Raw genomic sequence first — 20,021 nt, 5'->3', positions numbered from 1 at the left:
GCAGTGTTTTGAATCGCAAGAAATACTTGTTAGAACATGCTTTTGCAAATGTAAGTAGCTACTTATGCACATGTCGAATGGAGCGTGAGGAGTCCTCTCCAATACTGTAATCTGTGTTTTTCAATATACGGCCATTTGATAAAAGTGCTTCTTTGGTTTTGTGTGATAAGAATTTCATGATTATGGGACATGTCCGATCAACCGAATGATTTCCGAGACAATGTGCTCTTTCTATGCCCTTAGGCTTCACTTTAATTTCAAGATTATTGCGGCAAATATTAATTATTTGTTTCTTAGACTCAGCCGACATTTCATTGCTAATAGGGGCAGGGATGCCATAAAAAAATAATTTTATTCCAGCGCGACCTGTTTTCGGCATCATCTAGGCATGCTTCTAGTGCCTGAGTCGTTTTAGCCCTATTGAGTGTGTTAATTTACAGATACACATATCTACATATCTACATTTCTATCTTTTCTGAGGGGAAGAAGTGTTTGGTAATGAGTTTAAAGATTGGCCATTCGTTTGTTTAAATCTGTAATGGTTTTATTCGTTGTACTTAGCTGGGTTTTCAAGCCCTGTATCTTGGTAATCAACTGGGTCTGGCCAGCACTTAGCTTCTGTAGCTCATCCAGTATAGCAGCATTCCTGTTAGGACCAGGGTTAGTCTTGACGTCACCCGATAACATCAGTAAGGAATGAATTACATGAGCACACTCAACCGTAATAGCAACACAACAGTGTGGGCTCTGAAACTGCACCAGGTAATAATTACTTGATTTTTTAGGAGCTTCAGCCATGCAATGTGCTCAGACTGAAGGTCAGTTGGTTCTAATGCTATCAATTGTCAATAAGCATTATCTCAATTAGTCTTATTTATAATATTCTGTGGTGTTTTTATAGAAATGACTCTAGTATTGCAAAAGCTGCTGGAACGTCTGCCAATGTCCTGCATGAAATTCTTATATCATTTTTGCTGTTTAAACCTTACTCCAACTACAGGATTAAAGATGTGCAACAAAGCAATGAAGGAAGATACATCTGCAATGCTATGACAGGGGACAGGTTGATATCCAGAGACTTTGTCATCCTTCATGTCAGAGGTGAGGAGTCTTGGTCACTTCACTGGTGGATTTGCTGATCTTTTGAAGTGGTGCATATCACATATAGGATGTTTTTTGCGGGGGCAAAGTTAAGGACGCTAATGACATTTAAGAGAAAATACACTTTGACAGCTCATTATTCAAGGTCAGTTTTTTTTTTTTAATTTCTTAAAAATTGCAAATGGCTACATGGTACAAATGTTACAAATCCTGCAAAGGAATGAGATTTGTAGGACTTATTTCTGCTTCATTTACTACATCTTGCACTCAATTATGGTTGTGACAGTTCCATGGCTTTATACTGAATGAATTGGGAAGCTTGGGAATAGGGAATTAAAAAACATTGTACAGGCCTTTACCTACTTCTGACCAGCACCATTTCATTAATATGGTTCATGTTTAAGTGTTATGCATATTCGCATTAGGGATGCATCGTTCATTCCCTTACTTATATATAGAAAGGATACTGGATGCAGCTGTCACATGGAAGATTAGTATTTGAGAGCTTTTGTACACTTTTGAAGTTAAAAATCTTTTTGCTGTGGCTACAACTTCCTGCAGCTAAAGATCAGTAGTATTGAATTCAAATGTCCAATATTTAAAGGCATTTGTACAACATGCATTATAGCACTTCTTGAGCTTACCGTTTTCTACAGGGAAGTATAACCTGATGCACTTACATTTATTGTTTAGGTTCAGGACATGCAAAATTGAATTAGCCATTCTTATAACTATACAATCATGAGCCGGTAGTCCCCTAAATATGTATAAAGTTCACCTGTGCTTGTGTGGTAATTGTATTACAACATTGTGCAGTAACTGACTGTACTGTCTTACGGTGATATAAACAGAAGCGTTAATCTCCAGCACAGTCGGGTCACTATTAGAATAATATTTGCTATTTGTGGTAGTGATATTAGTTAATAATTTGGGTAGCGTGAATTTTCTTGACATGGGCTGCTGAGATGGGTGCTGTTTACACATCTAAATACAAAAGATCTTAAAGCATGCGGTCCTCTAAAAAAAAAAAAACGAAATTGCTGAAGTGCATTAATGCATCTGCCTCAGAACTGGAAGCCCCTGCATATACTTCCCTCTGCAGCTGTCACACTGCACCTTTGTATTCCAGGCAAGGTTACAAACATTAAAGAAAATTTAATGGCCTCATTATTTGAGTTCTCCGAAAGCTTTTGTGTTTTGTTGTATGCTTAGACATTTAATGTCATCTCACAGGAGCAAGGATTTTTTGATATGATGGCAGTTATTTGCATCCTTAGATGTGTGCCTTTGATTGTTTATGAACCCATGAGGAACTGTCAGCTGCATTTACTAACAATGACAACTTTTAAGAAAAATTAGTGCCTACAGAGCGTTTGTATGCAGCATATCTAATTTCTGATTCAACTGCCTGATCAGAAGGGAGGCACACCTGCTCAATCACTTTTTTATTTATGCATTGTCAGTCACTGTTAGCACAGTGAAGCTGTTTTCGTTTGAATTTCATTGAGAAATATAACTAAATTAGCAAGAAATTGTGCATATGTCAACTGAATATGGAATGTGTGTTTACAGCACTCGAATACCTCGTCCATTGTCATTTGTGCGGTTACGTGATGCATTCCAATACCGACCACCAACTAGCCCGCCTCTCCCTGTTAAAAGTGTTTACAGCGTTTACTCGTGTGAAAGTCACACTTTCTTTTCTTTTTCTTTTTTTCACTTTATATTGCAGAGGACATAAGGCTATGACTGTTGCGCAGATAAAATTTCAATAAACTTTTATGTGAAGATTTATTCCTGAAAGTTAACCTGTTGGTCTTTGAAAAATGAAGCCACCATATTCAAGCTGAGGTGGATATAAAAAAACAACAGAAAAGCATGAAACACTGTGATATATGGCCTATTCATGTTGGTTATGGCTTGGCACGACTAGGCACCACTAAGAACACTGCTGTACTTTGTTGGTTTTCGTCGCAGGAAGATGGCCTCATACATCTTTTTTTGCCTATCAAAGTTGGCAATGCAGTATCACACAAGCCCATATTGTATGTTTACATGGGAAAGATTATTAAAGCATTCTGGCAACAGTATAAAGGAAGGAAGACAACATGGTCATTTCAGTCTTCATTCTCTTGTTTTCATTGCTTCAGCACAGTGACACTTAACCAGCCAGGTGAACTGTGTACTTTAGAATAACATTTTGCTGGGCGAGTTGGTGCATGGCTATGTTTTAGGAAGAGTTGCGCCCAAGAAAGAATGAACACAGGAAAAATGAGGTAGACGAAAAAAGTGAAAACTGTCAACTGGGTTTACATTGGAGTCATGGTGTTTGCCCACACTGCCTTGGCCAAGCATTTGCTGGGGCGCACACTTGGCATCACCCTCATTGACGACAGTGAAAAAAAAAAAGTGAGGGTGTGTAATGAAAAACTACCAACTCGCATATCAGATTGGCCTACAGCATTTGTGATAATATTGCATGGTTCAGGTCGAAAATTGCAAAGTTCCATGAGCATAAAATGTCACATTTCAGCGGCAAAGGGGTCAAAAATGCTGCTGAGCTTTTTAAACAGTGAGGCGGGTATGCTGTTGCCGTGTAACCTTCCTAATAACGGCTTTCATTGGATTCTTTTTTTTTTCTTGTTTCTCAACAGATGTTCCCAGCGTCTCAGTGAGGATTCGGGCAAACAAGGAGGTTGTTCACATGGGTGATAGCCTGGACCTTCACTGTGTTGTGACAGGAGATGGTGCCGCTTCTGTTAAGTGGACGAAGCTCGCAGCTGATGATCGTTTTGCTGAAAATGTGCGAGTGCATGGTGCTTTCCTCTCGGTGAATGGCGTTCGCCCTGAAAATGGTGGTGTCTACCGCTGCTCTATTGACAGCCCTGCGGGTACACTCAATGATGACTACGTCCTTGCCATTGAAGGTACGCGGTGGTCACGTTATTGAGGCTAGTTTCTGTTTCTCATACGTTTCATCTTGCAAAAGGGTTACCTCATGAGTGTATTACAGTTTGAGCAGGCTTAGGCAGAATACCTCTGAACATTTTTGTAATCAAATAAAAAGATGGCATAGAAATAGTGCGGTGCACAGCATATTTCTACAAGACTGCATGCATTTAAGTTACTGTCAGCTTTGCCACCTTCAGATTTATGTCTACTCCTTTGTGCCAGTATAAAGTTAGTTTAACTGTCAATCCCTGTATGTAGTATCTTGTCCTAAACAATGTGCAAACTTTCACAGCTTGTACAGTCACATTATTTGCAGAAAAAAATATCCTAGGAATCATGGTTTGCATTTCATCTATCAAAACCTAAAACTGTCATAACCACTGTAACATGCAAATAAGTGTTTTGATTTGACAGCCACCCAAGGTGCTCCTCTTGCAAGGGAGCAGAGTAGTTCTATGTGCAATAACTGAGACTATATTTAGAACACTTTATTTCATGTTAGGCATGCATGTTCTGTCCTGGCTTTAGTAGTAAAGTTTTGCTACAATGGGGGGGAATCAATATTTTTTGATAAGCGAACATTTGATGATGAACGAATGCTACACAGCAATCATTTACAAGTTTTATGTTTGTGTGTCCACATGTTGCTTACTCTTTTGCAAGATGCTGATGGCACCTGTTGGTCATTTTCATGTTGATCTGCATTTGTCTCATCTTACGGTATCGTGCTGTGCCATATTCAATGGGAACAACTCCAACTTATGGTCCAACTTATGCCCGAGCTTTCATGTGCTCAAGTGCTCTACAAATGCATATACTTTTTTCCCAATGCACCTAATAGCACGACAGTGATGAAATTGGATTATGACACCATCACCAATGACAAGAAAGCTTCTTGAGCTTTTTATGATCCAATATTGCCAAGAGCAGATGATATACTTTTGTGTGTAATAAAATTGTTTATAGAACGCCTATGCAAAAAAAAGTTTAGAAGCACAAACTGCATACACGCAGAACATACATTGCTTTGTGTGAATGTATTTAGGAGATAGATGTGAGCAGCTGTTAAGAAAAATTTAGAGTACAAAAAAACTTTTAAACTGTGCCATGCTCCTATGAAAGCTTCATGCAGCTCACCCAAATGGATACAGCAAGCGAACATTCTTGCCCAGTTTTGCTGGAATGACACTGCTCATTTAACATTGTTTTCATCTTGTTTTCCACTGTCAAAAAATATGTGCTGGCTCTAGTTGATAACCATTGACAGTCTTACTGCTTCTGTTGACTAAAGCAGTAGATAATAATTTGCTGATGTTGATTAAAGTTACTGTTACTGTCATTGGGCATAGTAATTATCAGTTATAGGTATATTTAATCTGGTAATGAGTAGTCATTAGAAAAAGTCCGATCAAGAGCAGTAGTAATGTGCTTTGTTTTAAAGTAATAGTGTGATAACATTGATTTGTTAAAAATTGGGTTATCAGTACCTTTTCAAGACATGTTTATGGTATTGTATTTGGTTTTATTATTTACATTATAACAGGTGTACATTGCAAATGCAGCTACTTTTTTAGTCTTTTGTTAAATACTGCTTGTTGACTTGCCATGCACAATGTTCCTGTCTTTCTTATTATTATTAAAAAATTACTTTCCTGTCATTAAAAATGGTTGTCCTTGTTTCTAACACCCTAACATCTGTTAATACCAGTCTTATTTCTGTACGCTTTTGTTTGTTTCTGTGGCTGTTGTAAAAACATGTTATGGCTGTGGGTTTTGTCTTTCCTTTGTGTTTGACAACACTAACACACTAAGCTTTAGAACTGGTTTCACAGAAATCTGCATGCCTAACTATAATTAATACTGCATCCTTTACTAATAAAACTGGGCTTCAAGGAATTGTTGCACATAATCACTTGTGTCAAAGAAATTTGCTAGAACATATTTAAACTATTTTCTACTATATATGTAAACATTATACTGTCATATGGTATTGGTAAACAGTTTATGCAGTCGTTTGAAAACACTCTATGCGGAAAAGCTTTTTGTTTCCTTGACTGACCCCTGTTGCACATGGAGACATACATCTGTCATTAAGTTGTATAAGAAAATAATTTTCAGAGCTGCTGCTACACTTGCAGATTCAGTGATAGCACAGAATGTCAGACCTAGTACAAAATAAATACACATATGTTCAAGCTAAAGTGCCTCCAATAATATTACAGCAACAAGCAAACTATAGAGACCTACCCACTGTGGTGGCAATGGTGTTGCGCTGCTAAGCACGGGGTTGCAGGATCAATGGGGGCAAGATGCAAAAAAGCTTGTGTGCTGTGCATTGAGTGCACATTAAAGAACCCCAGGTAATCCAAGTTAACCCGGAGTCCTTCACTACAGTGTGCCTCATAATCATATTGTGATTTTGGCATGTAAAAGCTCCAGAATTTGCTTAAATTTTAAACTATAAAGACACTTAAATAGAACTGCATTACTTCATCTCAGTATCTTCAGCTTTCCTTCTCTGATCCTTGTTTACGATAGTTTGAGCAGTCTCTGCTTTGAGAGGTGCTTCATATAGTTGAAGACGTTGAAGAAAATATTTTCTACTTAATAGGGGGTTGTTAGAAATGAAATTAACACAACACCATGCATTACCCTTGAGCACTACGGCACTCTGTAAACAGCATTGGAGTTGAGGGCATTCACAATTTAATGTTGATGTCATATGTTATGCCTATGTCGCATGGTTGTAGAGGATATCAGATATGTTTGATTTAAGAACATAAATATATTAAGTTAGTTTGTGTGCTTTGCATTGGCCCATAAATAGCTTTTGCTTAGCAGGGTCATTGGAAACGCCTTACTAAGAACCAATACATCTTGCGAGTAAACATCTATGTCTAGGATTTCTAATGATAAGAGTCATAGATTATGACCTCATGTTTAAGAAATTTCATACTTTGAGGTTTTATGTTCATTTGCAGACTCCTTCAGAAAAATAAATAGAATGAACATTGGTGCACAGTTCTTACCATGCTTTCCTTATTATTTGCTATGATTAACTAATAATTCTGTTCATTTCGCCATTTTACAAAAATTAAGGTATTGCAATAGATCATGTATATAAAGATAAGATCAGGTTCACATAAAACAGCTCCAAGCACAGTAGTACTGGAAGGACTGCTGTGCCTGAAAAACTGTTTTCGCATATGCTTAACAGCCTGGCATGAGATGTTACAAACTCTTGTTTGCAAAGTATCACTTTTTTACCTCCTTCGTTCTACTCTCACCACTGTCTGAAACAAAGCAGCAAATTTTGTCTCTGTGCAGAAATGCTAAGACTGAGGGGGTTGAAAAGGTGCTAAAAAGCAACAGTAAAAAATTTGCACTGGCGAAGTATTTCTTAAAAGCATTACCATTATTGAGCTGTCACAGTAACATCATGGCGGTGTTGCGTTTTTTCCTGGGCTACTAATCCTTCCCTCACTGTAAGGCAGGCTGCTTTTCCATTGCACAAGCGCAATTTACTCACACAGCTTATTCCTCTTCAGTGTCACTTTAAGGTTGCATTTGTTCTGAAATTACAGATTTGTTAGGACAGCTTTCATCAGCAGTAATGCGCAGCATGTGTAAGCCTTAACACTAAAATAAACAAGCTTTATAAAAGTGCTGAAGGAGACTGCAAGCCAGCTACAATCAATTTCTTTTATAATAAGTAGTCTTAATGATTCTGTCGAGTAACACACACACACTTTGATTGTTGCAAAGTGGTACTAACATTCCCTTGCACACTCGTACAATGTGGGTGCTGCATGTTCACTAACAAAAATTTATTCTTCATTCAACTCGCCCATCACTTGGCACACGGCAACTCGTAAGTAACATGACCAGTTCTGCATTCTGTGTGTCCATGCACCCTGGGAGTGTCCCTGTGGCCTCTCTGTTGTTCTGCACACTTCCTGCATCGACCATCATGCACTGGCCCAATGATGGAAAACCCTTTTGTCCGCACCTTCACAGTATTCCCGATCGACTTAAACCCTTCCTCCTAGAATGACAGTCTGTTCTCCCACCTGCATGCTGATATGGTGCAGCCTACTTGGCATTCTTTTAGAAATGTTGAGTATTTGAACTGTTTTCATTGAAGTATATGTAACTGCACATGTGATTTATATATACTGACGTGTACACTGAACCACGGTCATTGATGACGCAGTCAATAATTGTGTATTAACATGACAAATTCTTGTTATTAGCTTGACTATTAGTATTTGAGATAGCATATGTAATAACGGTGACAAAAAAATTATATATAACGGTTATATTACATATAGAACAGGCCCTGCTATTTTGGGCAGAAAAACACAGCACGTGTGAAATACAAGTCTACTCAATAGATTTTTTTGTAAATTACAAAATTAACACTTCTGCATAACTCTTAATCTGTTGTAACAGGTACCTATGGTGCAACTGTTTAAGGAAAGGTAAATTTCAGATAGTTGTTAACTGACCTTGCCACCACATCATAAATCTAATCAATTAAAAACTGGGAAGTAAATTTTCAAATAGTACATAGTTAACTGATCTTGCCATCCCACCATAAACCTAATCTATCTGTAGCTTTCCACCTTTATTTTTGGGACACATGAATTTTTAGGCACTTTTGTGTTTCTGTGACAGCTTGTTTCTGTGACCTGAATAGGAACTTGGTAGAAAAACAAAGGATGTCTTCTTTTTGTGCTAGTAAACTTGCAAGCATTTGAAGTGTGAATATTATAATTAATTCTTGATGTATACCACAATGCATGCTCTTATTCTAATGTAAACTAATATGCTGTGCAGTATTGCTGAATAAGCTTGTAACCAAATATATGCATCATTATGCATAATTCTCACGAAACCCTAACTCTGATTCATACTTGCCATAGGGTTCAGTGCGAGCAGTCACGTACATGTACACTTGAAAAAAAAATGTTGCCTAATCTTTGTTATGAAAGTAGTGATATTTACTATGGGTGGGTAGGTGGGAAAACATGGTTTAATTATTATCAGTAGTACTGGTGCTGCATGCTGCATCATTATAAGGCTCGTGGTGCATCAGATTTTCAATCTTGCATTTAGGAGCTGGAGTGGCAAAAGGACACGTGATGCTCCAGTGAAATAAGCTCCAAGAAAATCATGATGACAAATGTGTCAGGAAACTTTTGTAGCTAAATTGTAATGCATGGTGTATGGAAGAAATGCTGTTCATTCTGTGAACAGTGGAGTTTGTATTTAAAGGAATAGTGCTAAATTTAATCAATGCAATGTGAAGTTCAGGATGGCTTCGGTAACATATAAAATTTCCTCTTGCCTACAGTCAAGTAAGTAAGGTGTGGCTTTCCTTTATGAACGGTCAATATGCTTATTGTAACTATCTGAAAACATATCTGATATAATCATCTTCCATGCAGTGATCCTAAGGTGTTGCCTGAGATTAGTTGGCGTGGGTGATATTTGGAAGTAATGCAACAGCACAGTACAATTCAGAAATATTTTCTCACCATATGTGCATGTAGGCAGTCCTCGCCTAAGTCACAAACAGCAAATAACTGGCCATGATCACCAGATGCTGTTAGGTTAATGCCAGGATCTCGCGTTCTAAGAGCAGTCCTCTGATGCACAATACATCAATAAACTTCCTCTCTTGCATGGTCACCTGTGTTCATTCTTATCTTCATTCTTATATACTGGCTGGCAATGTGTGTACTTAGAAACAGAAAAGCACTTTTTATTTCAGTTTATTCCTTCCTATAAGCGCAGACCTTTCAATAGTGCAAAATGTGCATTTTTTCACAAAGTGTATAATATTGCAGCCACATGACAATTTATACAGTGACTCTGTGCAAAAACCATTGTAGAAAATTTTAAGCTCACCATAGTGAAGTGGAAAATTTGACTGAAGCAAATTAGAGTCAATTTCAAAGCAACACTTCACTTTTTCTTAACAAGACAAGTGTGTCACAAGATGGTGACTTAACAGGAAGCTTTAGCTCTGGGCCAACTCTGATTTCCCTATTCAGATACATGTAAAATGCAGAAATGCTTTCATGAGACAATCGCTGGGCTGACTTGAATCAAATGTGTTTCATTTGAAAAAGAAAGCTCAATTCTTGCAACTCTAGAAAGCTTAATTTTGTTTTAGGGTCTGGAATATAAAATTTCTCAAAAATTGGCAAGCTTAATATACATAGAAACATGAAGTTCACAAATCCGGAACTCTGAACAAAAAACAGATATTGCAGTTCTATAAACTGCATCTTTAGAGTGTCTAAAGCGGACAAACTTGTACGTTAATTTACGATTTCAACAATTTTTCTTAAGAATTTTATTACCTAAATAATGATGCACTTCTTGAAGTCGCTAGATTTCAACTTTTTCTTTTACATGCAACAAACCGCATCAAAACTGGTGCAGTGGTTGCCGAGAAAAGTTATTTCGTCATTCCCATGTATTTAGATAGGTGTTCCCACCTAAATGCAGACATAAGGGCAGAAATTTTGTTTGGTATTCACTGAACCAATTTCTAGGTACTTTGCTGCACCTAAATAAAAAAATTAAAATCTTTCTGTTGTGCGCATATCTTTATTTAATGCATCAGTTGTTTTACAATAATTGATGAAAATTGTACAATTTGAAAGAAAAGTAAAACATCTAATATATACAACTCAATAACTGAGAAATAAAAAGCAATATTGACATGTGTATTTGTTTATATTTTTTGGGTGACCGCTTTCCACCATCTAACAAATGTTGTTGCTCAGCGTGGGACGTGCCCGCATGTATTGAAAGTTTCTCGAATGTTATCGATGTTTCTACCCGTTGTCTGTTGTCACCGAAGCTTGTGTAATCTGATTGCATGTGCGGTGCGAGTTGTGGAGAATTTTCGGGAAGACACGCAGGCATCAGCGATTACTCTGGAACTTTCAGTGACCCATGTATAAAAGCCGACACACTTGACCAGCAGACCAGATTTTGGATGATCGCCGACTGTGTTCGCTGCTATCGCCGTTCTTTAAGTGTAGCTTGTTTTTGAGGGCACAGGTTCACCCAATAAAATTCTAGTTTCATCCTTCCCAGTTTTGCTGCTTTCTTCACAGTCGTGACAATATCATTAAACTGTTCGCTGAACTTACCGGGACTTCTAAAGAGACAAAACTGATGTACTGATGTGTGCATTCATAGAGAAAAGCTGGAACATAGTCAACTCAGTGAAGACAACTAATGGATGTGCGCACGAGCTATCAGCTAGATTGGTCAGTGTTGCAATTCTTTTTTTAGATATACCTTGTAAAAGGTCTTCTACATAAATAGTTCTTTATTTGTGCAACATTTTGATGGACGTGTGGGGCAGAAGTATTCTACACTCTAAATTATACTAGTAATTTAAGAATAAACTCTGAAAACTTGCATAAACAATGTAACAATGTCAAGTAAGCTGTAAACAAATTTGTCATAGTCTCTCTCTACTTTAGATGATGTAGCAGATACAGTTCACAGGATTGCGATATCTCTTTCTGGTGTTGAGCTATTGTAGGGAACTCTGAGCTTTAGTTCAAGAAAAAAGATTTCTGAACTTAAGCAATTAAAGAAAATTGAGCCATTAAGCAAAAATTGTTGCTGCAACAATCGGTGGAGCATGTCTTTTTCTCTTGAATGCAACAAACTTCATTTGGATTGGTTCAATGATTGTTTAATTGGAGCATCTCTGCATTTCAGGTGTGTGTGATTGGGAGATCATAGTTGGCTCTGATATAAAGCTGCCTCTTCTTAACAGTGAGCAAATAAGGAGAATGTCAGCCAAGAGCTAATGTTCTGACAAGGAAACTTGGCTCTTTATTGTGTGGCTTTCAGCTGCTTGAAGACAGTAGGGATAACAATTGTGTATTAGTTTGGCAGATGATTTATCAGTTTTTTACTTTGCTGTCATTTTCCTGTCTTATGACTTGCCAAAATACATCCCTGTTACCCATTGGTGTGTCTCTATGGTGCATTTTTAACAATTGTCGCGTGCATGTTGTGCCATTTTTTGAGTAGCCACTTTGCCCACTTTGCAGAAACTCCAACTGTGCCACCCAATGAAGTGGAGACCCGTACTATTCCTTATGGATCCACTGTTGTTTTGGACTGCCGGCACAACTTGGAGCCTCCTGTTGCCTACAGCTGGACACGTGACAATGGCGATGTTCCCCACAAAGCTTTGCCTCGTGACAGCACCTTGGTGGTGCCAGATGTTCGTGCCAGCGATGCAGGCACCTACATCTGCACAGCTAAGAATGAACGCACCACACTGGAAGTTCCAACCATTCTTGTTGTTACTGGTGAGGGCACAAGTTCTTTTCGTATGGAGTTTAAAAATAAGAACTTTTCCTACCAAAGAACGAAACCATTTTCTATGTTATGTGTTATGACAATAATTGCCTGTCAATTTTAGATGGCTTGGATTGGTTTGAAGTGTTTAGAAGAACAAGCTCCAGAAACTTTTTTTTAATACAGTGTAAATCTGATCTGATGGACAAAAATAAAGCCTATGAAAGTACAGAGCAGGCTGAGAGAATAATTTTGTAGCTTTGCACGAAGATGGAAATAAGTGTCTCCACAATTTATTTGCTTGTCTTGCATTTGTTCAGAAGGTGTCTAGATTAATGATTACTTGCTGCTTGCATTAAATGTTATTGGCACAAATTAGGCTACAAAAGAGCGTTTAAAGTTATTTCTGGTTGATATCACTGCTTATCATTCACTAACATCAGTGCTGCTTTTCGTACTCACACAGGCACTCTGAAATTTAGATGTAGCAATATATACTTTCGTACAGTTTATGATGGCATTCTGCTAATGCCTGGTATATTCAGCAATGTAAGAAAAGGAACAATTGGTTGCACCTCATTTTTGTGGTTTACATTTGGTACGTAGGCAGGTAGTAACCCCTCAAGCTGTTTTCAGGCTTTTTGAAACCCCAGAAGTTTCAAAGTTCAGAAGCCCCCTGTGCATTCTTCATGGGGGGCTTCTGCAGACAACTCTCTTCTTAAGATGGCAGGCTTTCCATATACGGTAGACTCTTCTTAAATAGAATTCGAAGGGACCAAGAAATGTGTTCTGTTTATCCAAAGTATCATTTAATCGAAGTACACAAAAGTCACCAAGGAACATTTTATTTGAAAATGTCAGAGTGTTTTGATATTTCTTTGGTGAAAAAGAAGACTTTACTGTATTCTGCTTCTAATATTCTAGCATTTTTCCGCAAGGCTGGTGTCTATGCATGAAAGAATTCCAAATACTTCTTTTTAGTTTTTATGTTCGAAATAACAGAATTTCAACTGCCTTTCTTGCCATCTGGTTAGAAACAGTAACATGCACTGGAACACTAATATCTGTGTCTTCCTTAATAGAATCAGTCTTCACCATGAACTTTACCAATAATATTTTTACCCATCTCCTCAAAGCAGGTAACAATGCATCATCTGAAGTCTCATTCCTGGCGGTGTGAATGAGGCAGTAGTGGCAGTCAGACTGCAAGATCTTATATACCCACTCTGTAGCTGTATCTTCCTCTTCAAGGATTATTCTACCATGCCACCGATCATAACGCCCAGTTATATTATCGCCCAGATATCCGAAAAAATAACTTGGTGCCGATTCTACCACACACATCAAGTGACAAAACCTCAGTCGATGCGTACTGTGTTGAAACAATATTATGGAACATACAAAGGCATACAGACAAGCACACAGCTGAATCTTAGCGGCTAGTGGCTAACGGAGTCTGACAACATTTGCTTTTTGCTGTCTACTGACCACAAGAAGTAATCTTCAGTTCCATTCATTGCATTATAAGTGCCACACTTATGGACGCTTGCGCAACCGTTGTCTGCAGGAGCACATTCCACGCGCCACTTTGCAATGTCTCCGAGCATCGCTTTCTTCAGACGAACCATTAGATGGCTGTGTGGCTGGCTACCTTGCACTGAGCTTTCCTTCTTCTTTCTTTTTTTATCTTGAGTAAAACCAGTTACAATTGTAATGCGCATGCAAATTTGAACGCACCTCTTATTTTAAAAATTTCACGTTAGAATCGTGCAAATACGGTAAGCTTACCAATACTGCCCGACGGATTAGATTTTCATTACTTATACTGTATTTAAAATCACCATTTGACATGTTTGTTAGACATTTTTTGTTCCATAAGCTAGTGAGGAAGGAGGTAAGTACCTTTAAAAGAAGTTAACAAAAAGATAGGTTCTGTTTAACCCAAGTTTGCTAGCATTGTGCCTATGAGTGGCCAACCAAAGTTCATACCATTATTCCATTTATTCAGCATTTCCACTGAAGTAAGTTCTGTTTATCCAGAGTCCACTGGACTATTAGTGCATGAGTCCCTCTGTATGACTTTTGCCTGCTTGAAGACAGGAGTGCATGCCTGTTTTTTACGATGAACAGACAAGTCTTCCGCGTGCTCATGTGCTCAGGTATCAGTGCTCATGTAGTCGCTCATTTTGGTAACACACCGTCTGTCCAATCGGAAACCTGTTTACTCATTGCAAAAGATGTGTGTGCAGTCAAGGGCTGTAATCTTGTAGAGAATTCCTTCCATTGCTGGATTCAATGCTACTTTTATTGTCCATTGTTCATGGTTGACTGATCCCATTAGTGAGGTGGGCGGAGTGTCGCTTTGACCACTGGCGAAGCACGAAAACATGTAGCATTGAAAAAGGCATAACTTAAAAAGTATGGCCCAGGGTACCTTAAAGTGTGCACTAGTGGTATGAAAGTAAAGAAAATTCACTAGAACTATTGTTGGGTTATGTTTGTAAGTGATAGCTTTGTAATTGTCACTCAGAATAACATGTTATGTAGTAATGCACGCATGCACGCACACACACTCACACACACACATTATGTACACTTGAACCTCGTTACAACGAAATAGGATACAAAGAAATAATGGATATAACAAAGCAAATGAAATTCCCTTCAAAATCCTCATAGAGATCCATGTATTTAGAACCTCGTTTTAACTAACTGAAATTGTCCGGCCAGTGGATATAAGGAACTAGATTCATCTCCAAAACTCAAATATACCTGACCGTTGCATGCGAAGTACATCGCTTTTCGCTGGATTCGGCACTCGTTCACCACGGCAGTCCATAACTCTCACGTCTCCGCATCGAATATGTCGTTAAGCAACACTGATCTTTCTCACCGCCCTGCATACCTGCACACAAGCAGAAGCTCATTATCGCACTTCCCCACTGACCTTTCTTTTTTGCATGTGCCTGGCTGCACGGCTGCGTGTGGCGGTGCGAAAGATTAGAGCATTCACTTCTGCGCGACATGCCGCGCAGGCAGGTGCAGCTGGGCACGGTCTCCGAGATCTCCCCAGTGCATTTTCGAGCGTCATGTGCCATGCTGCGTGGCTACACATGGCAGTGCGAAACATCGGTGCATTCACTTCTGTATTTCTCTACGGTGCACTGTGTGGGCCGCTGCAGCTGGGCTAGCCTCAGAGACCACTCCAGCGCAATCTCGGGTGTCACGTCCAGGCCATGCATTCACGTCTCCACCCCTCCCTGCGGCATGTCACTGGCTGGCAGCCGGGCATGGCCTCTGAGATCGCATTGGCATCGGTGCGATCCCCAAGGCCACAAGCTGGCGGAGCAAAGCTGGTGCAGCGAAATTCGCTTACCTCCTCGATCACACAGACGAGCGCTGTGTTGTGTGCCACATGCTGCTCGACCATGATGAGCCAAGTGGAGACCGGATGCGAAAGGCCATCAGAATAGAACAGAAGGCAGCTATCTGAAGGCTGTCGCGTCAAGTGCTAAGAAGTCACGTGACATGCCAAAGATTCTTTTGTTGTTTTATTCATATTTATCGCATGCATAGCCATGTAGCCAGTGGCTCCGCGGGCTGCAAGGCCGTCTTCCTATATACGTGCTTATAATTTTGCACCCCATTGAGCATATATTGTAGCAAATTGCAACGATGGATATAACGAAGTAATTTCAGCTCCCCCTTCAACTTCGTTATAACGAGATTTCAGTGTATTTACATATGTACATGTTTATTGTTTTCACAATAGTTTTCAGTAAATGTCCACACTTCCACCTTATTTCTTTCTGATATCTCTTCAATCCAGCCCTGATGATATTGCATGCAGATCCAATGATCATATTTGAATCAATGTGAAGTTTTGTATATTAGCAATGCCTATGTGATGCTATACAAATGCTAGTTTAGTTTAATTTGATTAATTTAATGTGGGGATCATAGTGGGACATGCCCATTCTGGAGGATTGGCCAACAACTGGGCACCCAACAAATGGTACATTCTGAGTGGCTAAATCAAAAGAAATAAAGTAAATGAAAAAAAATTAGTTATGTATATAATTCAGTATTCCATTAACAGATAAGCGTTCTTTAGAGATGCTTCTGAACTGACAATATACGTTCAGGTTTTACATGGGAAGTTAATTTTTTTGTTACACAGAGTAGGGGCGGGCATACCTGCCATGGTTGCTTAGTGGCTAGGGCATTGCGCTGCTTAGCATTAGGTTGCGAGATAAAATCCTTGCCACAGCAGCCACATTTCGATGGGGACAAAATGCAAAGATGCCTGTGTACCGTGCATTGGGTGCATGTTAGAGAACCCCAGGTGGTCAATATCGTTCTGAAGTCCCCCACTACAGCGTACCTCATAATCAGTTTGGGGTTTTGGCATGTAAAACCCCAGAATTTAGTTTCATTTGAATCAGAGGTGGGCGTACTTGGTCACCATACAAGGGTTATGTTGGCTTGTTCGCTGGTACTATCATTTGGTACCTAGTGGCACATAGTGTCATCTAATGTCCCAAGTTGACAGCAAACAGCCAGAAACTGACTAACTACGAAGTGGGGGGAAATGTCAAAGAAACCTATCGCTTTAACAAGGGCCAGTTCTTTAGAAAAGTACAGCAAACCTTCCATATTGCAAGAAGAAAATATGAGGGCGTGAGCAGAGTGTCAGTTGCCTCAACAAACAAAAAAGTTGAGATAATATACTCATACTATTGAAATCATCATGGTTTCACATGGATCAGGCTCAGCGCAGGTATCATGTGCTCTGTGTAATATTAAATGTCATGTTGTTGTTATTGTTCTTATCTATCATAAAGTAAGTTACTAACTTGTGCTTGTCCTGCACTGCATTTCCTTTGTGTGCTGTTAGTCTTTCCCTCAGTGCAAATAACCAAAATGAAATGTATGTTTGCACCCACATTTGATGCCTTCTTTGATCTATAGTGCCATCATTTTATTTCCTAACATTGTGCCTATCATTCTTCATTTCATTGCTTATTATGCCCTATCCTTAGCTTTCTTATATCTTAGAATTTTTCACCTTTCAGCCCCACAGCCCCGTGAGTGTTGAATCACTCAACTTGTGCAGCACTCCATTTTCAGCCCTCTTATTTTACAGGTCTGCTTCCACGGTTCACCCAGGCTCCCCTTTCTTACATGAAGTTGCCAACCATTGTGAATGCCTACATGGGCTTTGAAGTCCAGATAACATTCAAACCTGAAAAGGATCACGGTACAAACTTTTTTGTCTTCGGCATACGGTGCTGTTTGCACATTATTGCTGTGAGCTGAGCATCATTAGCCTGTATAGAGTTACAGCGTTAATATTTGTAAAAGTGTAACATTGGAGTATTCTTATCTGTTTTTGCATTACCCATTACATCAAGAATTCTATTGTCATGCATAAAAAATAGCTTCGGAACTGATGCATGTCTAGAAATTTTGATTAAAAGGAAGCCTACTTAGAAAGTTTGCTTTTGTTGCTAGAGAGCTGACCAGCCATCTTACATCTTAAGTGACTGTACAATGTCTAAAGAGCCATTGTGAAAAACCACTACTTGGCTCACGATGCGATGACTTGCGTGCCATGTTCACGTAGTGTCCCAAAGGTAGTTCAACACTATATAACACTCACTCACTTGCACTGTTGCTGATTGCGCATATACGCAGCTCCTTGCTCAACAGAGTACAAATAGTCATTGTGTTTCCCGTGACAAAAGTATTATGTAAATACTAATTGCAAAGTCAAAAATATTCTACTGAAGACATCTGCTTGAATATTTTTCTTTTCTATCAGGCATTCCAGATAAAAACTATATTTTTGTAATGCAATATTTCTTCTCAGCACACTGGTTTAGTCAGTTAAGCCTTAATTAATCAATTTAGCAGTCCTGAGTCTTTAGGTTTGCAACTTTGAAAATTTTCACAGAATCTCTCCATGTCAACTTGAACCTGTGAAGTAATGCTTTTTTTGCTTTATCATAGTTCATTGATTCCAGTGCAGGCATTCTCCCAAACACACTTGAGGCTTTGCCTATGTGTTATTACATTTGCAGACATAAAGTGAGCATAAAGATAAGAATGAAATGAGCTGGCTAGTAACTGGAATCAGAATGGGCACAATGCCTGTCTGCTCCAAGAAAAAGGTTAGAAAAGGATAGTGAGTAGCGAATATAAGAGATATCTAAAAATGTAAAAAAGAGGGAAAATATGTGAAGACGAGGAGAGAAAATAAAAGAAAAAGGCGTGGGGAATATAAAGAAAGAAAAAGCTGTTAATGCATAGAACAGAGGCCAATGCAAAAGACACAGGCTAGAGCAGTTGCCCACTCCCTTTGCCTCTAACTTTCAACCTGATGCTGATAGGCATCCAGATCATCTCGTGAAGCCATAAACTTCTCTGGATGAAGAAAGCAAAATGTTTTGCCGTTCAAAAGGTTTCTAAAAGCCTTGGGGATCATTTGACATTACTGACTTTAATGTCACATAGGTTGTCCTGCATGATACCTCTGACCTTTTGGCAGCTCAAAACACTAAAATAATGGGGCCACCTGCTCCTAGTGACACCTATACTCGCTCACCTCCTCCTTGTCAAGCAAAATTTATGTATATACACTCAGGCAGTGGGTACTGTTACTCTAAGAACTTCTGACAAGTGGGTCCTGCAATATTTCTATAAAGCCTAAAATGAAGTTTTAAATTTGTTCAGGCTGCACATAGTGGACTTGATTGGCTCTAATGATGTGCTGTAGTGCTAGTTGATCTTGTTCCTCCCATCCATGCAGGACTACTTCTGTATAATGGCCAACAAGAGGATGGCAGTGGAGACTTCATATCTGTAGGTCTGACCAATGGCTATGTGGAGTTCCGCTTTGAGCTAGGCTCAGGAGTTGGATATCTGAGAAGCCACCAGCCAGTGCAGATGGACACCTGGCACACTGTTCAGATTAGCAGAGAGAAGAAAGACGGTGAGCTTCGAGTGTCCGTGGTGCGAGTGCTGTGTGCACCTGTGGCGTGCCTCAACCATCCAGCGCCAGTGACTGCGTGCCCGACTTTTTATCTCATATTATGCTCACAGGCTATGCATACCAAATTTAACAGGGATAGGCGGGCTAGTTGGTGGTCGATATCGGAATGCATCATGTAACCGCACAAAAACAAGGACAAAGAAGATCCGCGCCTGTCTTGTGTGTTCCTTCTTTGTCCCTTGTTTTTGTGCGGTTACATGATGCATTCCAATACCAAAGTAGGAAGAGGGCCAAGCAGGAACAAGCTTTCATTTATGTAGTATGTTCAAAGGCTGTGTGACAAATGAACCAGTCACAAATCCTCTAACAATATGTTATTTTTTAAATTGAATATGTTCTTGGCAATGCCACAATTAATTTGGAATTGTTAAAAACCTGTTTGGATGGTGATGTCCTGTGTGTTTGGAACACAAGATGTTTTCATTCATTTTGTCCATGAAAATAGCTTATACTGTGCTGCCCTTTCTTAGTGACAGGCATGCATGAGGTTATGGAGTGTCACATGTTGCTCATTTTTTATGCTTACATCAATATGACTTGAGATGTGGGACTTGGGATCCACTGCTCA

At 39.2% G+C, this 20,021-nt stretch overlaps 1 protein-coding gene across 1 annotated transcript in view; it reads left to right on the top strand.

The window, feature by feature from the left end:
* Nucleotides 1-20,021, top strand: part of trol (terribly reduced optic lobes) — a 591,503-nt gene that overhangs the window by 506,757 nt on the left and 64,725 nt on the right. Inside the window, exons 82-86 of the mRNA XM_055065643.2 lie at nt 1,001-1,101; nt 3,756-4,028; nt 12,147-12,410; nt 17,546-17,659; nt 19,211-19,393. Coding sequence (XP_054921618.1) covers nt 1,001-1,101; nt 3,756-4,028; nt 12,147-12,410; nt 17,546-17,659; nt 19,211-19,393 — 935 coding nt within the window. The remainder of the gene's footprint in view (nt 1-1,000; nt 1,102-3,755; nt 4,029-12,146; nt 12,411-17,545; nt 17,660-19,210; nt 19,394-20,021) is intronic.

The sequence above is a fragment of the Dermacentor andersoni genome, chromosome 3, assembly GCF_023375885.2.
Source record: "Dermacentor andersoni chromosome 3, qqDerAnde1_hic_scaffold, whole genome shotgun sequence".
Taxonomy (NCBI): Eukaryota; Metazoa; Arthropoda; class Arachnida; order Ixodida; family Ixodidae; genus Dermacentor; species Dermacentor andersoni.
This window is presented reverse-complemented; position numbering and strand designations above follow the sequence as displayed.